The sequence below is a fragment of the Sinocyclocheilus rhinocerous genome, unplaced genomic scaffold, assembly GCF_001515625.1.
Source record: "Sinocyclocheilus rhinocerous isolate Xijiao unplaced genomic scaffold, SAMN03320098_v1.1 scaffold1730, whole genome shotgun sequence".
Lineage (NCBI taxonomy): Eukaryota > Metazoa > Chordata > Actinopteri > Cypriniformes > Cyprinidae > Sinocyclocheilus > Sinocyclocheilus rhinocerous.
Genome location: NW_015634043.1, coordinates 199,059 through 221,184, shown reverse-complemented (window position 1 = coordinate 221,184; position 22,126 = coordinate 199,059). Strand labels below are relative to the sequence as shown.

At 41.7% G+C, this 22,126-nt stretch overlaps 1 protein-coding gene, 1 long non-coding RNA gene and 1 pseudogene across 7 annotated transcripts in view; 2 read left to right on the top strand and 1 right to left on the bottom strand.

Annotated features, from left to right (window-relative positions):
• The window catches only part of LOC107745321 (band 4.1-like protein 1), a 349,703-nt gene that overhangs the window by 182,868 nt on the left and 144,709 nt on the right, over positions 1-22,126 (top strand). For 5 of the 6 annotated variants that reach the window (XM_016559185.1, XM_016559184.1, XM_016559183.1 and 2 more), the window contains 2 exons: positions 4,629-4,671; positions 9,496-9,571. In XM_016559185.1, the coding sequence (XP_016414671.1) occupies positions 4,629-4,671; positions 9,496-9,571 (119 nt within the window). Of the gene's footprint in view, positions 1-1,769; positions 1,813-4,628; positions 4,672-9,495; positions 9,572-22,126 lie in introns of all 6 variants that reach the window. The other variant, XM_016559181.1, reaches the window with a different exon arrangement.
• LOC107745325 (uncharacterized) lies at positions 6,214-21,046 on the bottom strand. Its single transcript, XR_001640585.1, has 3 exons — positions 20,979-21,046; positions 10,667-10,672; positions 6,214-6,225 (listed from the first exon to the last, which is right to left on the bottom strand). It is a non-coding gene; the product is annotated as an uncharacterized LOC107745325 (long non-coding RNA).
• The window catches only part of LOC107745322 (putative nuclease HARBI1), a 4,546-nt pseudogene continuing 3,657 nt past the window's right edge, over positions 21,238-22,126 (top strand).

The following is a 22,126-nucleotide window of genomic DNA, read 5'->3' as shown; positions in this document are numbered from 1 at the left end:
CTCTGGGCTAAACTCGGGGACTGGAGCCCTCTCTGGGCTAAACTCGGGGACTGGAGCCCTCTCTGAACTAAACTCGGGGACTGGAGCTCTCTCCGGGCTAGACTCGGGGACTGGTGCCCTCTCTTGGCTAAACTCAGGAACAGTAGCTCTCCGTTGGCTAAACTCAGGAACCTCTTTGGGCTGGATTCGGGGGCTGGATCCCCGCAGACATCCGCAGAACTCCCAGGCATACTCGACGAAGGGGAGATCACTACGGGCTAGGGCAATGAATCGAGCCGCGATCTCCATAATCGCGGGGGGAAAAAGGAAAACAAAAAACGTTCAACACGAAAACAAAAACGAGGAGAAGGGCAGAAGGGCAAAAACGCTTACTGTTATTGGTCCGGTTTTCTGTCACTATCGCTACTGTGAGGAGCGAGGAACGAGGAGACAAGGAGAAAACTTAAAACAAACAGACTTTAATGGACATCCATGGAACAAGGAACACACACGTAGCGGGGAGAGACGACATTCAATACCAGACAACGAAACTTAGAACTGGACTCACTATAAATACACAGGACTTGACAAGGGGAAGACGAGAAATACCTGGGATCAATAACCATAATTAAACATGAGGGCAAACTGGGTCATGGAGCACGTGGGGGAGGAGAACACGAGACACAGGACTGACAGGTGTAAAGAAAAAATAATAATAATAACATAAGGTATTTAGTCTTGTTTCCATGAGGGGAAAAAACTAATTTAAGTGCATTTTTCTTATTTTGCAAATTATCTGCCAATGGGGTAAGAAATTAAAAATATGCTTGTTTCCGTTTGCATTAAGATTATTTTTCTTACCCTATGGCGGACAATTTTACATGTTTCACGTAAAATGCACTAAAACGGAAAATCCCCCAGGAAACAAGACTAAATATCTTAGACCATTTTTCATCTATAGAAAATGCATCTTAACTTAAGAATTTTTAGATATTTGTACTTTAAATAAGACAAAAATACTCAGTAAGAAAAGCAATTTTGCAGCGTGAATGAATGAATAAGGCATTTAAACATTGCTTACACTTTAAAAAGGGGGAGGAGATGAAAAGAAACTCTGGGTTTACCGAAGAAAACCTGCTCCCGACCAGGTTAGGTTCACAGAATAAGTTACCATGGTAACTGACTCTGAATATTAGTTACCTCGCTTTCAGAAACGGGCTTGACTTACCCTGCTTTCCCGGGTTTGACAAACCTCCCATTTTGAAACGGAAAATCCAGAGTTTCCCTCATTTCAGGGTTTACATACTCAGAGTTTTCACTTAACCTCCTTTCTGAAACGGGCCCCTGATCACAATTCCTCCTTGATGGACTCGGAATAATGGTTAATAATTAAGATCTCTGTGAGATCTCTGTTTAAAATACAGACTTGTATGGATGTGATTTTCTCACTTTTTTTAGTATGTAACTTTAGTATATGTTTCTATGGTTCCAGTCGACCTTATGCTGAAGATCATGCAGATGTACATATGTGCATTGATCTCTTCTGGTCTTACATGATGTCCTAAATACAAAGCATCTCATTTACACTTAAAGCCACAGTGGGAAAGACAGATGTTGAGATTTGCATTAATCTCCTTCTACAAATTTTGTCTCTCAATTCAGACATATAGAGAAACAGAGACCAACCATTCTTGAACAGACCAAATTATTCTTAAACACATTCTTAAACAATAAGGCAGTATGGACTTCATTTTGCTCTAAGATTTAGTTGTTTCTGTTGTGTTTTGCAGAACTGGTTGGACCTGTCCAAAGAGATCAAGAAACAGATGAGAAGTGAGTATCACTCATATGAATGGATATGTCATGTAAACTGGTCTGTCATGTAAAATGTTTAACCACAAAATTCTGTCGGCGCCGATTGTCTAGTGGGCAGTGTGCCGACAACTAACGCCATTGCGTTTCGGGCATCCCAAGTTTGAATCCAGACTCAAGAACCTTTCCCAATCCTGCCCCCCTCTCTCTCCCCCACTTCGCTTCCTGTTTACTCTACACTATCCTGTTGTAATAAAGGCAAAATGCCAAAAATAAATCCTCAAAAAAATAAAATAAAATTCAGAATATACAAAGCCCCGCATATGACATACAGGGAAAAAAGTTAATTGTGTGCATGACTTAATTTGCTCCCCCGTTTTACTAAATCATGCGCACAACTTACTAACTCATTCCCTCCTTTTAAGTAAAACATGCACACAATATAATAATTTGCTCGCTAGATTTGATTCAACTAAAACATGCCCATGATTTAGTAATGTCTTACGCATGATTTAGTAAAATGAGGGAACAAATTATGATGTTGTGCAAGATTTAGTAAAACAAAGGAACGAATTATTATTTTGTGTGCACAAATTAGTAGATAGATAGATAGATAGATAGATTACACATGGTCCGAGCGAGCTCTGGGGCTGGAGCCGACACTGGAGCGAGCTCTGGGGCTGGAGCCGACACTGGAGCGAGCTCTGGGGCTGGAGCCGACACTGGAGCGAGCTCTGGGGCTGGAGCCGACACTGGAGCGAGCTCTGGGGCTGGAGCCGACACTGGAGCGAGCTCTGGGGCTGGAGCCGACACTGGAGCGAGCTCTGGGGCTGGAGCCGACACTGGAGCGAGCTCAGGGGCTGGAGCCGACACTGGAGTGGACTCATGGGCTCGAGCCAACAGTCGCTTCCTCCTTAAATTCCTTCCTTGATTTGGGGTTAAGGATTGTGCAGCTGTTGGCTGAGAGCTTGAGAGTGAACCGACCGGCGGGCTTGACAATGGAACCGCCGGCAGACTTGACTGAGGACGGCCGGCGGGCTTGACTGAGGAACGGCCGGCAGGCTAGACTGAGGTGCGGCCGGAAGGCTTGGGAATGCCGAGGCCAGCGGGCTGGTTCTGGTTCAGGGCCGGACGCTCTCTAGACATCGAAGGATCCCTTCCCTCCAGCTTAGTCCCGTGGTGTCTGGGAGGTCCACGGGGCAATGGTAATTGGCCCCGTGCCAGAACAGAGAGTTGATGGTGGCGTCATCTAAAGAGAACTCATCACATCCGCAGACATCCGCAGAACTCCCAGGCATACTCGACGAAGGGGAGATCACTACGGGCTAGGGCAATGAATCGAGCCGCGATCTCCATAATCGCGGGGGGAAAAAGGAAAACAAAAAACGTTCAACACGAAAACAAAAACGAGGAGAAGGGCAGAAGGGCAAAAACGCTTACTGTTATTGGTCCGGTTTTCTGTCACTATCGCTACTGTGAGGAGCGAGGAACGAGGAGACAAGGAGAAAACTTAAAACAAACAGACTTTAATGGACATCCATGGAACAAGGAACACACACGTAGCGGGGAGAGACGACATTCAATACCAGACAACGAAACTTAGAACTGGACTCACTATAAATACACAGGACTTGACAAGGGGAAGACGAGAAATACCTGGGATCAATAACCATAATTAAACATGAGGGCAAACTGGGTCATGGAGCACGTGGGGGAGGAGAACACGAGACACAGGACTGACAGGTGTAAAGAAAAAATAATAATAATAACATAAGGTATTTAGTCTTGTTTCCATGAGGGGAAAAAACTAATTTAAGTGCATTTTTCTTATTTTGCAAATTATCTGCCAATGGGGTAAGAAATTAAAAATATGCTTGTTTCCGTTTGCATTAAGATTATTTTTCTTACCCTATGGCGGACAATTTTACATGTTTCACGTAAAATGCACTAAAACGTAAAATCCCCCAGGAAACAAGACTAAATATCTTAGACCATTTTTCATCTATAGAAAATGCATCTTAACTTAAGAATTTTTAGATATTTGTACTTTAAATAAGACAAAAATACTCAGTAAGAAAAGCAATTTTGCAGCGTGAATGAATGAATAAGGCATTTAAACATTGCTTACACTTTAAAAAGGGGGAGGAGATGAAAAGAAACTCTGGGTTTACCGAAGAAAACCTGCTCCCGACCAGGTTAGGTTCACAGAATAAGTTACCATGGTAACTGACTCTGAATATTAGTTACCTCGCTTTCAGAAACGGGCTTGACTTACCCTGCTTTCCCGGGTTTGACAAACCTCCCATTTTGAAACGGAAAATCCAGAGTTTCCCTCATTTCAGGGTTTACATACTCAGAGTTTTCACTTAACCTCCTTTCTGAAACGGGCCCCTGATCACAATTCCTCCTTGATGGACTCGGAATAATGGTTAATAATTAAGATCTCTGTGAGATCTCTGTTTAAAATACAGACTTGTATGGATGTGATTTTCTCACTTTTTTTAGTATGTAACTTTAGTATATGTTTCTATGGTTCCAGTCGACCTTATGCTGAAGATCATGCAGATGTACATATGTGCATTGATCTCTTCTGGTCTTACATGATGTCCTAAATACAAAGCATCTCATTTACACTTAAAGCCACAGTGGGAAAGACAGATGTTGAGATTTGCATTAATCTCCTTCTACAAATTTTGTCTCTCAATTCAGACATATAGAGAAACAGAGACCAACCATTCTTGAACAGACCAAATTATTCTTAAACACATTCTTAAACAATAAGGCAGTATGGACTTCATTTTGCTCTAAGATTTAGTTGTTTCTGTTGTGTTTTGCAGAACTGGTTGGACCTGTCCAAAGAGATCAAGAAACAGATGAGAAGTGAGTATCACTCATATGAATGGATATGTCATGTAAACTGGTCTGTCATGTAAAATGTTTAACCACAAAATTCTGTCGGCGCCGATTGTCTAGTGGGCAGTGTGCCGACAACTAACGCCATTGCGTTTCGGGCATCCCAAGTTTGAATCCAGACTCAAGAACCTTTCCCAATCCTGCCCCCCTCTCTCTCCCCCACTTCGCTTCCTGTTTACTCTACACTATCCTGTTGTAATAAAGGCAAAATGCCAAAAATAAATCCTCAAAAAAATAAAATAAAATTCAGAATATACAAAGCCCCGCATATGACATACAGGGAAAAAAGTTAATTGTGTGCATGACTTAATTTGCTCCCCCGTTTTACTAAATCATGCGCACAACTTACTAACTCATTCCCTCCTTTTAAGTAAAACATGCACACAATATAATAATTTGCTCGCTAGATTTGATTCAACTAAAACATGCCCATGATTTAGTAATGTCTTACGCATGATTTAGTAAAATGAGGGAACAAATTATGATGTTGTGCAAGATTTAGTAAAACAAAGGAACGAATTATTATTTTGTGTGCACAAATTAGTAGATAGATAGATAGATAGATAGATTACACATGGTCCCTGAAAGTCCAGTAAAAAAATAAGTAGATAAATAAAATGAATAACAAGACATACCAAAATATTACCTCAACATTTTGCCTGAAATAAGTCATCTGCTGCAACTGCCCCTCTGACTAATCCAGATGTTATAAAGAGGATGTTCAGCATTGTCCAGTATTACCTGCAATTTTCTCCTCATACATCTCTACATTACCAATTCCACACAGTCCAAACTCCTGCAGTCACTGGTCTTAAGAAGCGAAGAAGTAATCGCTCCATGGTTTTCATAATGTGCAAAGTGAGTGCGACTAGTCTGAAATCATTAATCTCCTTCAGGCGCCCTGCTTTAGGTACTGGCACAAGACATGTTGTTTTCCACAGCAGCGGCACCTTCCCTGTCTGTACGCTGATATTGAAAATCCTCTGAAGAGGTTCGGCTAGTTGGGCTGCACATTCCTTAAGCAATCTCAGACACACACCATCTGGACCCACCGCTTTCCCTGGGCACATCCTTCCAAGCTCTGACCTCACCTCTTCTACTGTAAAGGTCAGGGAGTGGGAGCCAGGTTTGTAGGTAGTTGCGCCGACAGTACAAGAAGTAGAGGATCCACAGTGGTTCCTAAAAGGAGGGTGATTGAATAGCGGGAAGATTTATAGCTGCTGTAGAAGGTTAGCGACCGCAAGGAGAAGTAGATCCTTCAGAAGCATCAAACTTGCTGTAAAACAGTTTAAACTCATTGGCCCTGTCCAAGTCACCCTCTGTTGTCTGGCTGTTCTTCTTATAGCCAGTAATATTCATGCTTCTCCAGGCCTCTCTGATGTTATTATGCTGCAGCTTCTTCTCTACTTTCTTTTTGTATTCCAGTTTAGCCTGCTTTAGACTCTTCTTCAGCTCATGTTGAACATACTTCTTCTCTCTGTCTTCTTCTCTAAATGCCTGCTTTTTCTGATTGAGCAGCACCTTAATGTTGTTAGTGATCCAAGGTTTATTGTTAGGAAAACAGCGTACAGTCCTTGCTGGCAGTATCCCAACAAAAATTAATATAATCAGTGTCCCTACTGTTTTCCTTTGACTCCAACAGTACATTCCATTGAGTGCATTCAAAATAGTCCTTAAGTGACTCACTGGCCTCCCATGTCCACTTCCTCAAAGTACGATTTGTAGCAGGCAATTTCTTTACACAAGGTTTGTATGTGGGTTGGAGGAAGACCAGATTATGGTCTGATTTCCAAAGTGGTGGTTGGGCTATAGCACTATAAGCCTCCTTGACATTTGCATGCAACAGATTTAATATCTTATTTTCCCTTGTGAGACAGTCAAGTATGAGTATCGATGGCAGAAATGGCTTGTATCTCCACTTCTTGTCTCTCTGTTTTTACTTTAGCTTAGCCCCAGCTCTGCAGCCATGGTAAATCTTCTGCAGTATGAAATGTTTACCCCCGCATCTTGAACTTCTCAGCGCCTAAAGATCCCTCATATACATCAGTCTTGACTGCTGCATCACTCATAAGAAAAGAAAAAGCACACAAACAAAAATGCACACAGTGGATAAGAGCTACTTCGACATGCTGCCACTCAGCACAGCACAGGTGCACATTATGAAGAGGCAGAAATTAAAACGAGGGAACAATTTATTATATTGTGCACACAATTAAAAATGTTTTTCCTGCATGTCATGTGTGGGGCTCAGTATTACTTGACTCTGTGTTAATTTATGAGTTTAATTTAAATTATATTGGACTTGAATTTAAATGACAGGAAGAGAAATTCATTGAATTGCATTCGTTAATTTTCTTTCCTTTTGTAGGAACCCAAAGCTACGTAATGAAGCAATGAGAACACATCAGTGGTCACAAGCTCTGAAGCCCTATAAAATCATGCTAAATTAATTGGCTGATGGTGCTAAAGCACTGCTCATAAGGTGCTGCATCACAGTGCCCTTAAAAGTGAATGTTTGGCACCATCATTTCAGATTTTTTTAATCAGTGCATGATAGTTTAAGCTTGTTTTGTCTACCAACTCACATTCAAGCATATTTAATTTCCCAAATTGAGTGCAAAATGATGTTTAGAATATGTCTCTCTCATCCATGCACTTTATCGTCAGCAAAGACACATACAGCATGTGTCTCCTATTTGGGGGTCGATCATGCAGAGGCCACTTTAGAGGAATCTGGAAGCCCATAGTACGAGTTGCTGAGTATGTGTTGATTACATCACGGATGTGCTCTAGCCACCAAGCTACTAGCACCGCATGGCCCATCAGCGAGCACATGGGGGACCTGAAGATACCGCTTTCTCCATCTTCTGACCAGCTTTTCTGTCTCAGGTGGAGGATCAGGGTGGAGGATGTAGAAACAAATGCCATGTCTACTGTGGTGTTGGAGTCTGAACAGCTCAATGAAAGCCGTGACTAGGACCTCCCAGTGGAAGGGTCCCTACTCCTTCTGCAACTTTCTCAGATTTCCTGAATGTGATTAATTTAATTTAATTTTAATTTATGCATTTAGCAGACGCTTTTATCCAAAGCGACTTACAGTGCATTCAGGCTATAAATTTTTTACCAGTATGTGTGTTCCCTGGGAATCGAACCCACAACCTTTTGCGCTGCTAACACAATGCCCTACCACTGAGCCACAGGAACATATGATTACATACCCAGTTTAGAAGCTGCATCTCAAATTGCCAGAAAATCTTTTTGATTACATTTTTTTTCTGCTGGACAAGAGCGCAACCACACCTCGCAAGGCTGTTTCCCTTTTCTCCAGATCTCCACGATATGGTTTCAAGATCCTGGTCATATTTAGCTAAAATTACTAAACAAGGCGGCAGCAGACTTCACCTACGCCTGCCACACTGTGGCTTCAGGTCACACAGCATTGGCTCTGCACACCCTGGAGGTCATGCAGGTTGATGAGGTTCATGGATAAGCTGCTGAATTGGGTTCTGAGGCCATTCATGAGTTCTGTAGGGCATTGAATTTGGCGCTTAGGCCATGAAGCACATTGCATGCTCAGTGAGCACAGCATGGCAATTATGGTTGCAGAGATGGCTCTGTATTGGCAGTCTGAACTTTGGTATCTCTCCAGGACCGTGTACCTTGGGAGATTTTGCATCAGAAGGACATGTTGTCTGAAGCCCAGGGCACATTTGTCACATCTAGTCAGAACTTTAAAAGGCTGGGAGTTTTGCCCCAAAATGAGAGACTTTATTATTAGATGGGTTGTCCTGAGCTCTGGCAGGTTAGGCTAATGTTGACCAGACAGGTACATTTTTGCCAAGAAACTTGAGACTTTCGCATTGGTTGTTGGATGTGATTTTGCTGGGGTCTATGAGGCGCCTGGATTGCCTTCATCTCTGGATATTCGGACGCATTCTGCTTGAATTTTGGCATCTACATGGGCCCTTGCTAGAGGTACCTATTTACAGGGCATTTGTATGGTGGATATTGGTCCTCTCCCCATACTTCAGATTTTATAACCTGTATTACGAATAAGCTTCTACAAATGGTTTGAATGTGTGAGGCTATATCTTTCCCATTGTGTGATTATGCAGTAATGAGTTCCTACTCAATGTAAGCCTAGTTTCCTGAGTGGGAATGAGAAGCTGCGTAGCTGTGTTGCAGCGTAGGTAAGGTTATTACACTAAACACACTCTTAGAAGGGCTCTATGATGCATCTCCTTTTTTACCTTTACATCTCTGCTAAAGTATTAGCACCATCAGCCAAAAAATTGCTGTGATTATTCAGAACCCTGACCTTGTCACCACTGATATGTTCCCATTGTGTCATTATATAGCATTTCGTTCCTACTTAGTAACACAGTAACCTAGACATTTTGCAATAAAACATAAATATCTACATCATTAATTTAAAATAATTATGCCTAATTATTCCGATATGTAGAATACATTTAACCCAACTGATTTTACATAACTCTAAAGTTACTTTCAATACTGCAAAACAATTAAGATAACAAACATTTTTAAGACCTTTCTAAATTTGATTGAGAAAAATCACACAAATCAAATTCACTCAAACAATTAGCCTATGTTTACAGCCCTGTCTTGTTCAGTACTGATCTGACATTCACTTGCTCTGACCTTTGGTTTTATTTGCTACAGGCAAAAACCACTTAAATGCTGTCCAACCATGAGAACCATTCAGTTTATCAGTCTACCACTCTGCAAGCATGTTGTGTTTTTTTGCTCTCACTTTGTATGTTTTTACAGCATCTTCTTGGCAATTTAATTTTGCTGTCAAGTTTTATCCACCGGACCCCTCCCAGTTAATGGAAGACATTACAAGGTGAGTAGAGTTAAATGTTACAGCTATTTCTCAATGTATATGTTTTGTTTTGTTTTTGTATTTTTTGGCAAGTACCAATATGTAGAAAGCAGGATAGCTGATATATGCATAACTTAATATGACATACATAAAATTCCTAATATAATTGAAAGCATTTTGTTTGTGTGTGTAACTTTGGTTCCTTGAGTTGGTTTACTCAACACTGTGTCAGTCTGATGCTATGCGAACACTATAACACAACGCTATACTACGAAGTGATCAGCAATTTATTACCCTGTGAGTAAACAAGTCAATATTAAAACTACAAAACCTGCTAACGTTCATAATTTAGAGGCCTAACCTGCTGTCACCCAAATACCTTCCAAAGACACTCATTTAGCCAAAACCTCTTGTAGAGTGCACATAAAAGTACCTCACACACCTCATAGGCCTTTAAAATTGTATCTTTCACAAAATGCAACATTCTTGGCTTGGTAGCCGCAAAACCTTTGTTACAACCACCAAAACAAACGAACAATTGGTCATTGTAAATCTTCATTCAACACCCTAACAGAGCAAAGCTTGTGCAATCACTCGCTCTTCCACGACACAAAGGGTGAAGGAAAGACTGCAGCACAACAACTTGACAGCAAAACAGAGTTGAAGCAACTTTGGGAAGATAACCAAGACTTGGCCGCAAACGTTTAAAAGCAAAATCCATACAGCAAGAGCTCATAGACAAAGCCTGGAAATCTTTAAATGCCAAGGACACATGCTTAGCCATCTCACCACACGCACAAACCTAAAGAAAGGCAATTAACAAACATTAGCTGTGCAGCAATAGCCTCTACATAAACCAGTGGAAGACAATTACTGCTCTGACTTATCATGTCACCTAGCAGAATGTAATTATCTCCTCACCAAACCTCTTTCCAGAGACCTTGGCATTAGTGTGCATTGTCAGTATATGATTATCTTATTTGCATTAGATTTAGTATAGCTGATGCCAATAACAAAAAAAATATTGTTTATTTGTTTAATTCAGATTCTCCACTTTATTAATCCAGAGAAACCATTTATTTTTTCCATAATATAACATGTAACTGATATAGTAACATCCAACTCTATTACTTGCATTTATCAATCTTATGCATGTTACTTCCTTAATGGTATTCATTAAGTAGTTGTTAGCAACTCTTGTATATCTTTTTAATAAATCCCCTTTTATTACTTGTGTCTTCCTTGTGTTTATAATACAGTAACTACTAGTTTCTCTCAAACCCTTGTCAGATGACAAACTCACTCTAATTTATAGAATTTTTATTAATTGAACAATCTTCCATGATTGTATTTGTTTGCCAATGACTGCTTGGCTGCCACAATATTATGAAGGAGTCTTGTGAGCCAGATCACTACATTAGTGGTTGTAAGCTAAAATCGTTACAGTACATGTTTGTAGGAATTTCAGCACTGAACACACAGGGCAGTGAACTGGATTTTTACTGCACTCTACACTCAAGATTTGAACAGCCAATGCATGAAACTATATAGACATTGTCAGGTTTTTGCAGACAGAACCCATACGCAGAACAGCCAAAGAGATTTCGAAAAGTCTTTAATATCAAAATTAAAAATCAACACAAAACCTGGGCAAAAACAAGCCCAAACAACAGCCAACAGGGCTGGAAAACAAGAGACCCATGATAGGGCAAAAACTAGCAAACAAAACAAGATAAAAAAACTAGCAAGACACTTGACTTGACCAGCAACTTGACTTGACTGACTAGGAGTAACAGGGAACACAAAACGAACCCGCACTGCACAGATAACAGAGGGAGAATAAATAGGGAACCAAACCAGGCACTGAGCGATCTCGAGACCGCACGCTCAACAACAAGACAAAACATGGAGCTCAACAAGACATGAGTGCCGGGATCCGTACATGAAACAGGAACATGAAACAGGACACACAGACGAGAGCGCACGGTTCGAGCACTCTCGAAGCCGCGCACTCACATGAAAACAATGACATGACGGGAGTGTCAGGGCTCTGTCACAATGAATAAACTAGACCGAAGTGACAGAACCCTGACAGACATCTCATGCAAGGAGCTCTAGCACTCAAAATGGTTTCCATAGTAGCAGACTAAAGAGTCGAACTAATCAAAGTGCTCCATTCAGAGGCTAAACCTAAAGTTTCCACATCTCTGGACAGGGGTGCTACACCTACAAGACCATCATCATGTTGTCTGTCCTCACTACCACATGACAGTCTCGAAGGTCTGAAAAGAAATGACAAAATCAGAAAGACTGCTATCATCTCCAGGCAATTTATGCGCCATGTGAGTGAACCACGCCCAAAACTTGTAAACCATGCCCTGGCTTTGTCAATGATATATGTGTAATGATTCACTTGTGGCAAAAGACTGCCCCTAGATGGGGTCCCTGAGCCAAATGGGGTCCTATGTGTGTAACGGGCAAATATGCTTCAGCAGTTTACCATAAACCTCAACGGGGGGCATGTCCTCCATTTTATGGTCACCAAATCAGGAACAGCCTTCATTTGGCCAGGGCCGAGGAGCCTTGTTTTTCTGTTGTGTACCATTTCCTCAGTGAGTGTTTCGGCTTTTTATCACAAGTCACCCTCAGCTGACACAGACCCACCACAGGCTGATGAGACCTGGGTGGGTGTCACATGGTAGCTAAACTGGTCATTTGGTGTCCCACACTGTCTCCTTTTGATTCAGCCACAGCCAGTGACTGATTCTTTCGGTGACAGTGGCAAGCTCCTTAATTGTTTTCCGCTGGGCCTAGCCTCTGTTACCGACTTCCTTCAGAAGCCTTATTGTGGAACTGGCTACAAATCCCCTCCACATCCACTGGACTCACCATCACCTTCCAGCCCTGATTCTCTGTTTCAGCTGCCAACTCTGCATAGTGCAGCTATACTTTCATTTGTAAGTCTCATTGATACCCTCCTCCCAAGGGACTGTGAGCTCCACAATGAAGACACAACAGCAGGAGTTGGACCAGAGGGCTAGGTCTGGGTAGAAGTTCACTGCGATTTCTGGTGGGAAGGTTAGTCTCTGGTTTAAGTGGCCCTGTTGATGAAATTTAACCTGTTTGTTTCCATGTTTCACAGATCACTCCATGTGATTTTATGTTGATCTAGGCCAGGGATGGCGAACTCCAGTCCTGGAGAGCCGCAGCCCTGCAGAGCTCAGCTCCAACCCTAATAAAATCTCACCTGCCTGTAGCTTCCTAGTAGCCCTTCAGACCTTGATTAGCTTGTTCAGGTGTGTTTGATTAGGGTTGAAGCAAAACTCTGCAGGGCTGCGGCTCTCCAGGACCGACGTTCGCCACCCCTGATCTAGGCCATCCCACCTCATCCAGCAGCCTTGCTGGGCTTCAGAGACCAGTCTGGCACATATGGCTACTTCATATGGTGCCAGCATTCATATGGTGTAGACTTTTGTCATGTGGGTGTTGTTGCCCCCAACCCAAGTCCCCCTCTTCTATGTTGGACTTGCCCAACAAGTGAATTTGCTTCTAAGGGCCACCTTCACTTCTGCTACTACCGAAGCTGGATCCCATTTCCTCCCGGTTGCTAGGGTCAACACAGCACCTCTTTTAAAAGGGTCCTTGAGTGTCATCTCCAGCCTAGCTTTGGCGCATTTGTACTATTTCACAAGGCTTGATAGAGGCAGAGAGAGAGAGAGCTCCGTTCCCATACAGGCCTATGTTGCTAAGGCATCTTGGTAGCCTGAGCCACTTCCTCATTATGAACTCACCATCCTTTCCAGCCACTCAGCATGGGAAGTGTGACCTCATAGGTAACTGGCCACATGAGATGGGGCAGCAACCCAAATTGAAAGCACCACAACTTCGACTTTCCATAGAGAGCAGTGCTGTTTATTTTCTTGAGACCACTAATTGTCTCCCACCTAAATTGTTCCACCTGTTTGGAGTCTTTGAGATATGCAGTGTACCAATGCAATGTCCAAGGTGTACTGCAGTGTACCAACGTCCAAGATTTCTCCACTGTTGGTATTGGCTCTCCATTTATACATAATAATAATAATAATAATAATAATAATACTTATAATAATCCAGAATCATTATTTGTAAACAACAAATGTAAGAAGAAAATTATCAATATCAAAAAATATCAAATACAGTGCAGTGACAAATTAAATTTCGATATTTCGAAGGGTCGATATTTGCCCATTTAATCTCACTTAATGAGGGATTATTAACTACATTATTAACTTTTATTATTATTAACTTATTAACTATAAATTACACAACATTCTAATTATTTTCAATATCATTTTAAAATTAGAATTAAAAAAAAAAAAAAAATTTCCTGGTTTAATAAGGTAATTTTAGAATAAAAGTAGCAGTGGCTGGAACAGACTTTCAGTATCACCTTCACCTAAAAAGATGCAGTCTAATCCTGTTTACATGAAATAAGCCTTCTCCCTAGCAGGTTTGAGCTAATGGAACTGTTGCGATGACAGCAACTCCAGGATGAGCTTTGAAGAATTTAATAATCCTGGATCATGTCAAATTGCCAACAATAAAATCCAGCTAACGGAGTAATCCACATATGAAGAATGGGCCACTGATCTGGCAAAGACTGTGAGACGAGAGGGGCGGGGCCGAGAGCCGTGGGAACGGAGCGAGGCCAGTGGAGTAAATGCTAATGCGCGACACCTGCGCCACTCACCGGTCTCGAGTCCCATGGAGGAGCTCCGGAAGGATAAAAGGAGGAGTGACGACAGTGTTGGACGAGAGAGGACCAGGCCTGGACTTTATTTTGTGTTTTGTGTGCTGCAGTCGTCTGCGAGGGGCTGCCGCTTTACTTTCATTTTGTGTTGGTTTATTTTATTAAAGTGTTTAAATGTTCGCCGTTTCCCACCTCCTTCTTCCCGAACTACGAACGTTGTTACGTTGGTGCCGAAACCCGGGAAGAAGGAGGGACACGCTGCCAGAGATCCCTCGCCGCTGTGGTGAATCCACAGTGCCATTGCCATCTGCCACCATGGAGGCTCGAGGCGGTGGGCTGGAATGAGTTGCCGGGGCGGCGGACAAACTTGCTGCCGGCTGCCTGGAATGTGGAGGGATGGCTGCCGTCCGTGAGGGAGCGGAAGAGTCGCCGCCATTCGCCTGAGGCCGGAGCCTGCTGCCATCCGCCATGATGGGGAGGAGCAGGGAACGCGGGATTCCTGCCGGCTGCCCGAACCCGGAGGAGCCGTCGCCGTCCACCCGGAGGAGCCGTCGCCGTCCACTGGGAGGCGGAGGAGTGTCGGGCCATCCACCGAGGGCTATCCAGGCCAGGCCAGGCATTGCAGAAGAGTTTACCCAGCTGGTCGAGGGCCGAGCGGCAGTGTCTCTGGGAACTGGAGCAAGAATTTTTTTTTTTTTTTTTTACGTTCAAACAAAACTTTAATAATAAAATAAACACAAAATAGCGCGACAGCCCCTCACGGACAACTGTCGTGCACAAACAGAACCAAAACACACAATAAAATCCAGGCCTGGTCCTCTCTCGTCTTTCACTGTCGTAGCTCCTCCTTTTATCCTTCTGGAGCTCCTCCGTGGGACTCGAGACCGGTGAGTGGTGCAGGTGTCGCGCATTAGCATTTACTCCACCGGCCTCGCTCCGTTCCCACGGCTCTCGGCCCCGCCCCTCTCATCACAGACTATTTTAAGGTGTTGAACCAGGCAGTGGAGATATATGGAGATGACAATATTGTAATCTTCAACAAATCGATGACAAAGTTTCAATTTGGGTACTTTTGTGGGCAGGTTAAAAATAAATATTGAATGACCGTGCATTAATTGGTCTGTTTCCTTGCTTTATGTGAAAGGGTATTATGTCACTGATGTATGGATTTAGGGGTCAAATTTGGAACTGCATTTTCAGAGTGATATTCTAAACAAAGTGTGATTAGGCATTTGCTTAATATTTCTTGGGTAAATGGCAATATGGGATCTAAATCTCCAGTTGGTCCCTTATTCGATAATCTACATAATTCATAAATGTGAAGCAAAATACATTTGCATTGACCAGACAGGCCAGATTTATAAATCTTGTCACAGAATTATAGCACATATTGTGGTTTATAAACAATAAATGGTGCAATGTGTGCAATGCCCACATGCTGTGCATACACAATTACATGAAATCATTATCTACAAAATATAGAAATTTAAAGTAGAAAGTAGAAATATAATTGGTGCCCTGCTTTTAGAATAGTTTTTATATTAAATGCTATATTTTGTTTTAATGGCAGGAAGAAATTACTTAGCTGTGAAATTTAAAATATTTTTATTTGAATAACGATCAAAGATGCACATCCGAACATAGCTTAGCAACACTGTCGGACTTTCTCAGTGGTTGACCGGTTCAAACAGATGCAATAACCAAGTAGGCCTACATTACAACCGCTGTCATACAATATGCTATTGATTTTGTGATACTGCACGCTGTGCATCCGTCTGGATCACAATGACCATTAAAAGCACTTATTCAAATACATACAGTTGCAAATCAAAACTATTCAACCCCCCAGAGACTGCAGTACTTTATGTTTAGCCCATGCATGTGCTTAAGTTAAATAGCAAATATGGCAAAGTCAATAGAGCTCTCACAAATGCTATAGAGAAGAAATAGTTGTATTACATTAGAAAGTCTTAGGCTACATGAAGATTTCCAAGACATTAAAGTTCCTAGAGACACAACTGACAATCTTATTCCTTTGCTTAAAATGTGTTGTACCTCAGCAACCTAGACAAACCTGCAATGTACTGCCAAATACTTTCAAGATGACCCAATGAAAGGATGAAAAAAACTATTCAATGCAGAGTATAAGAACACTAGACAAGTATGGCCATCATGTTGATGCATCTTGCTGAATACCACTCTTGACCAAGAAGAACATAAAAGGCCAACTATTACGGTATGTGTAATAAAGCTCACAAAGATGAAGATAAACTCTTGGAAATAGACTTTTAAAACAAAGATACTGGAGACAGGAATAATTACACCAACATAAACAAGAACCGACAAACAGTGAGGGAGAACTGAGGACTTATAAGCATGGAAACACAAGATATACATGTTACAGTTCATCCCCTCCCTGGAAGGCGCGTCCTCACACCATAAGTAGTCCAACAGAGGAGGGAGGGTGGGGGCTATGGAAGAGGGCTTGGAGTAGGAAAGGGGCAAAACCAAAATATTCCAAAGAATAAATCCAATTGGGAGTGGAGGGTGGGAGGATCCAGTGAAGAGCCAGGAGGAGGAGGAGCCAGATGTTGGTCCAGAGACCAGCGAGAACAAGGCCCAAGGGCAAAGTCAATGGAGGGGGAGCCATGGTGTTGACTTGGCAGAGGACACCCTGGGCACAAGCAATGGAAACGGAGATGGAGCTGCTGAAGATGGAGACCCAGGTGGAGCAGAGCAGAAGGAGAGTCTGGGTGACATCCGAGGTAAGGAGGGCCAAGGCAGAGCTGATGACTCATGTGAACGAGGCAGAGAAGGGGACCTGGAAGACCAAAGCAGAGCCGGAACAACTGAGGACAACGGTGGAGCTGGAGGGAAAGAAGAGCCAGATTGAGCCTGAGGGATAGAGGGATGAGGCAAAGCTGTAGGAGTGGAATCCCAAAGCAGAGTAAGTTTGACTTCTGACCAAGGCTGAGCCTGAGGGACAAGGGAACCCAGTGGAGCTAGTGGGATGATGGGTCACATTGGAGATGAGAGAGCAAGGAGGCAAGGCAGAGCCAATGGGTCTGAGGGCCGAGGTGGCGTCCAGGACTCGGAGGTAGAGATAGAGAATTTTCTTGCCTATGCAGAGCTGGTGACCGAAAGGCCTGAGGTGGATTCGCACAACAGGATGGAGTGGACTGAGGATGAGGGACTAACTGGAAACAGCAGAGGCATGGCTGAGTAATTGGCTGGTTCTAGAAGAGGAGGATGGAGAAGGAGGCTGGGAGGGAACACAGGGAAATGTGAGCTGGGCAGAACCAGTGGAGATTCAGGAGACGTAGAAAGCACAGGAGAGCTGGGCAGAACCCATTGTAGGAGACTCAGGAGATTCAGGAACATTGGGTATTACCTCCCCAAAGAATTTCGCTGCTTTCGTGGAGTGGGTGCTAGTGAACAACAATTTGGCTTTCACCAGATCCAAATCCAAAAAGTCTCTGCTATGATCCTCCAGGAAATGGTCTTCCTGCTCGGGGCATAGGAGTTGGAGAGCAGGCAAGTCCATTGGGGAAAAAATAAACAAAACAAAAGAAAGAAAATCACTGCTAAATATATGAATTGTCTTGGTTGGTTATTTTGTTAACGTACGTGTAGTAAAGCTCATGAAGATTAAGATGAACACTAGGAAATAGACTTTCATAACAAAGATAATGAAGACAGGAATAATTACACAGCAACATAAATGAGAACTGACAAACACTGAGGGAGAACTGGGGCCCGTTTCAATAAGGAGGTTCAACCAACTCTGAAACTTGAACTCTTGAGTTGACTGACCCCGAGATGAGAAACTCTGAGTTTTCCATTTTAGAACAGCTGAATTGTGTTAGTTCAATCCACTCATAGTAGGTTGGCTCTGAGTTTAGCGCGTGTACCATGACTATGAGAAGTCATGATCAGTTGAGCTCCGAAATTATGATTCACCATGGCAACAGCACCCGACAAAAAGACATCTGCATACTTTAAGTCAACATGTAAGTTTAATTCTTAATCACTGTTATAATATCAGAGGTGAAAACTGTAAATTATTGAACTAGTATTCATTTTCATGGTATCCCACAGCAAAAAAAAAAAAGAACGTGGCAGCAGCTAAACATGAAGTATAAAAACACAATTCAAGCAAGGTAAAGCTTTAAGCATAAAAGGTTCATGGGTGTAGGCTACATGACTTTACAAACATTTGACATACAGTATTAAATATAATTCAGTGTCTATTTCAATGTGCAGCAGCTTTTTTCACTGTTTTTACATAGGTTGGATTAGAGAATATTTAATTAGCCTGTTACATTTCTTAATTAGAACAATGAATTAAAAAAAAAAAGGCAGAGGCTCGCAAAATGGGGGGAGAACCTGCAAAAGCACCAATGACAGATGAAGAGATGGTCAAGTATTGGAAGAATCTTAAAATCCAAAAACATATTTGTAGGAAATAAAGATGACCAAATAAATTGTGAATAATGTGTGTTTATTTAATAACTGTGGTGGTGGTTACAGCATATATCTCGTACTACACCTCCATCTGGCATCCTTCCATTCCATACAGTAATCCAATTTATTTTCAGAAGGTGCGAAGGTGGGAATATGCATATCGTCAATGCATCCAACTACACTAGAAATCCTGAAGGAAATTCTAATTATTGGGTTACTTCCAGAGGTCACAGCAAGATGTTATCAAGTGAATGTCATTTATCAGATTTGCCTCATTTAAACCAATCTACACCACTGATCTACAGACCAGTGAAACTCCTCTTTGACAGATTTGTGCCCAGGAAAAAAATTCTCAGAAAGAGCGTGAGAGCGTCGCACACTTTCCTTATTGGTCTGCATACAGTGGCCTAATGTATGTGCTCTAATGCTCTAAAGCACTAATGTGCTCTGCATCTCCAATGTTTTATAGAAAACTACAGTTTAAAGGGGTCATCGGATGCGACATGCACTTTTACAAGTTGTTTGAACTGAAATATGTGTTGACAGTGTGTGCACACAGCCACCCTATAATGATAAAGATCCACCCATAGTTTTATTTTTTTATCTCGTTAAATCATTTCCCCTTTCTCATATCAATTCTCAGATGCCTGTTACGTCACACAGACCCAGGCCCCTCCCACGATTGTTGATTGATACTATTGTTTTACCTTAGACCCGCCCTGAGTGAGCTGTCATCAGTCCGCCATTGTTTCGATGCTGGAGCAGTAGACAAGAATGTCTCTTAAGAGATTGAGGTGTTCTGTTGTTAGATGTAATAATGAACATAGCAGTCATCATTTACTCTCAACATTTGAGCCACTGAAGTCTGATCATCTTCAGGGTTACGTTTGTTTTTGAAGGCAGGGTGTAAGCGACATTGTGTGAGCAGAGTTCATTAGCATTTAAAGAAACATGCACTAAAATGGGTTGCTGTTTGCAGAGCTGTTTTTGGCAAGGTAAAAAGGGTGTTGTTTTACACTACTATTGAGAAATTTTAACCAAAGTATGTTATAGACTTTTCATTAAGACCATAAAGAATCATATCAACTTGTGGAAAATGGGCACCTGATGACCCCTTTAAATGGTACCACTCGAATAAATATGCATGTAAATATGGGAAAAAAAAAAAACTCCCTACGAATTTATGCAGCCTCCTCGTCTACAGGATACTTTGATGGTATCTGCATGATGAAAATATGCGCAATGAATGTACCTGCACTGCAAAAGAAATGCTTTTCTTACTTAGAATTTTTGTCTTCTTGTTTCCATTCAAACTATCTGAAGATTCTTAAATCAAGATGAATTTTCTACATAAGAAAAAATTACATAAGGTATATAGTCTTATTCCCATGGGGGAAGCGCTCCACGCATTCCGTGGAGCGCTTTAAAAACATGATCAGCTTTCCTAGCATTCATTATCATCTTTGCAGCAGCATTTTTTACCAGCTGCAAGTGAGCAACATATGTTTGGCAAGTACCTACATAAAGAGAACTACAATAATCTAAACCGGGGAAAAAAATATAGATATGGCCGACTTTTTCCAGGTCACTGACTTACAAAATTGTTTTCAATTTGGCTATTGCCCCTAAAAAGAAGAAACAATTACGAACCACCGTCTTTATCTGTCGATCAAATATAAGAGATGCATCAAAAATGACTCCCAAATTCTTTACTTGATCCTGCATATACCCCTTCCATGGCCCTAAGTTATTTTTTATCATCTGGCTGACCAAAAATAATAATTTCTGTTTTGTTTTCATTCAATTGAACGAGATTCTCAGCCATCCACAGCTTTACTTCCTCCACACATTTGAGGACTGGGATCCTTACTACTAGGTCTCAGCGGCATATAGACTTGAGTGCCATTTTAGATTTTTTTTTTTTTTAGATATTTGTACTTGAAATAAGACAAAAATACTAAGTAAGAAAAGCAATTTTGCAGCGTGAATTAATGAATGAGGTATTCAAATGTCGCTTACACTTTAAAAAGGGGGAGGAGACCGAAAGAAACTCCAAAAGGTTTACCAAAGAAACCTGGGGCCTGTTTCATAAAACAATTTTACCAAATAAGCCAGGTTTATTCCAGTTAGTCTGACTTATTGTCAGTTGATTTGGTTCAAAATAAGTCAGACTAACTAAAATAAGCCTGGTTTATTTGGTAAACTTGTTTTATGTAACAGGCCCCTGCTCCCGACCAGGGGCCTATACCATGAAGCCAGATTAGCTGGCTGGCCAGGTAAGTTTCAGTTTAGTTTGCGCCAACTCTGGGTTTTAAGTACTATGAAGGTAGCTCGGCTTTAATCGTTGTTTGTCGCCATGGTATCTTATGCTGCATGGCTAACCTGCTCCGGGGCAGGTTATGTTCTGGATTCGAGATCTCAGACTGAAATTTGACCAATCAGCTGTGATCAAAGAAACATATAGGTGACGTCACATATCCCAGTGTCTGTTGCAATGGCTTCACCTTTTCTATCAAATCCTGTGGACATCTCCACACAAATTGTTAGACGAGCACTTCGTAGAGAAAGAGTTTTTAGGGACAGACAAAATCCCCTAGCCTTTCCTGATACTTACTTGTATGAAAGATACAGATTCTCCGCGGAAGGAATCTCTTATATTTGCGAACTTCTTGAGCCGCACATAACAAATGTGACACGTCGAAGTCATGCCCTTACTGTACCGCAAATGGTATGTATTGCGTTGTGTTTTTTTGCAAGTGGTACGTACTTGTATGCAGTCGGTGATGCAGAGAACCTTGGGAAAAACATGGTTTGTTGAACCATTCGCAAGGTGGTCCTCGCACTGCAGGGGTACATAAATAGCTTCATAGTGTTCCCCGGACATTTATCAACCATGTCCATAAAAGAGGGCTTTTATAAAATTGCCGGTAAGATTCATAGGGTGACATCACATGAAATTTTACTTTTAATTTTATACATTGAGTTTTTTTTCTCCCCCAAAAAAGCTGATTTCACTTAGAGCACTTAAATTATACAATACAGTATTTTTTTTATTTTTATTATTCATCTTATGATAGGATTCCCTAGAGTCATAGGAGCAATAGACTGCACACGCTGCAATCTGCACAGCTCTTAGAGAACATGAGGCAGATTATGTGAATAGAAAGTTCTTTCACAGCCTCAATGTTCAGGTAGGTGTACTAGACAATGCGGTAACATAATTGACAGTCCATCGGACAATTGTCAATTATGTTACTTTACAATTCTGTTACTTAAAGGATCAACTCTGTTTATGAACTATTTTCACAAAAAACAATACATTTGTTATTTAAAATCCTAATAAACATTATTGATTTATTTTTGCACCCTTATAATATTTCAAC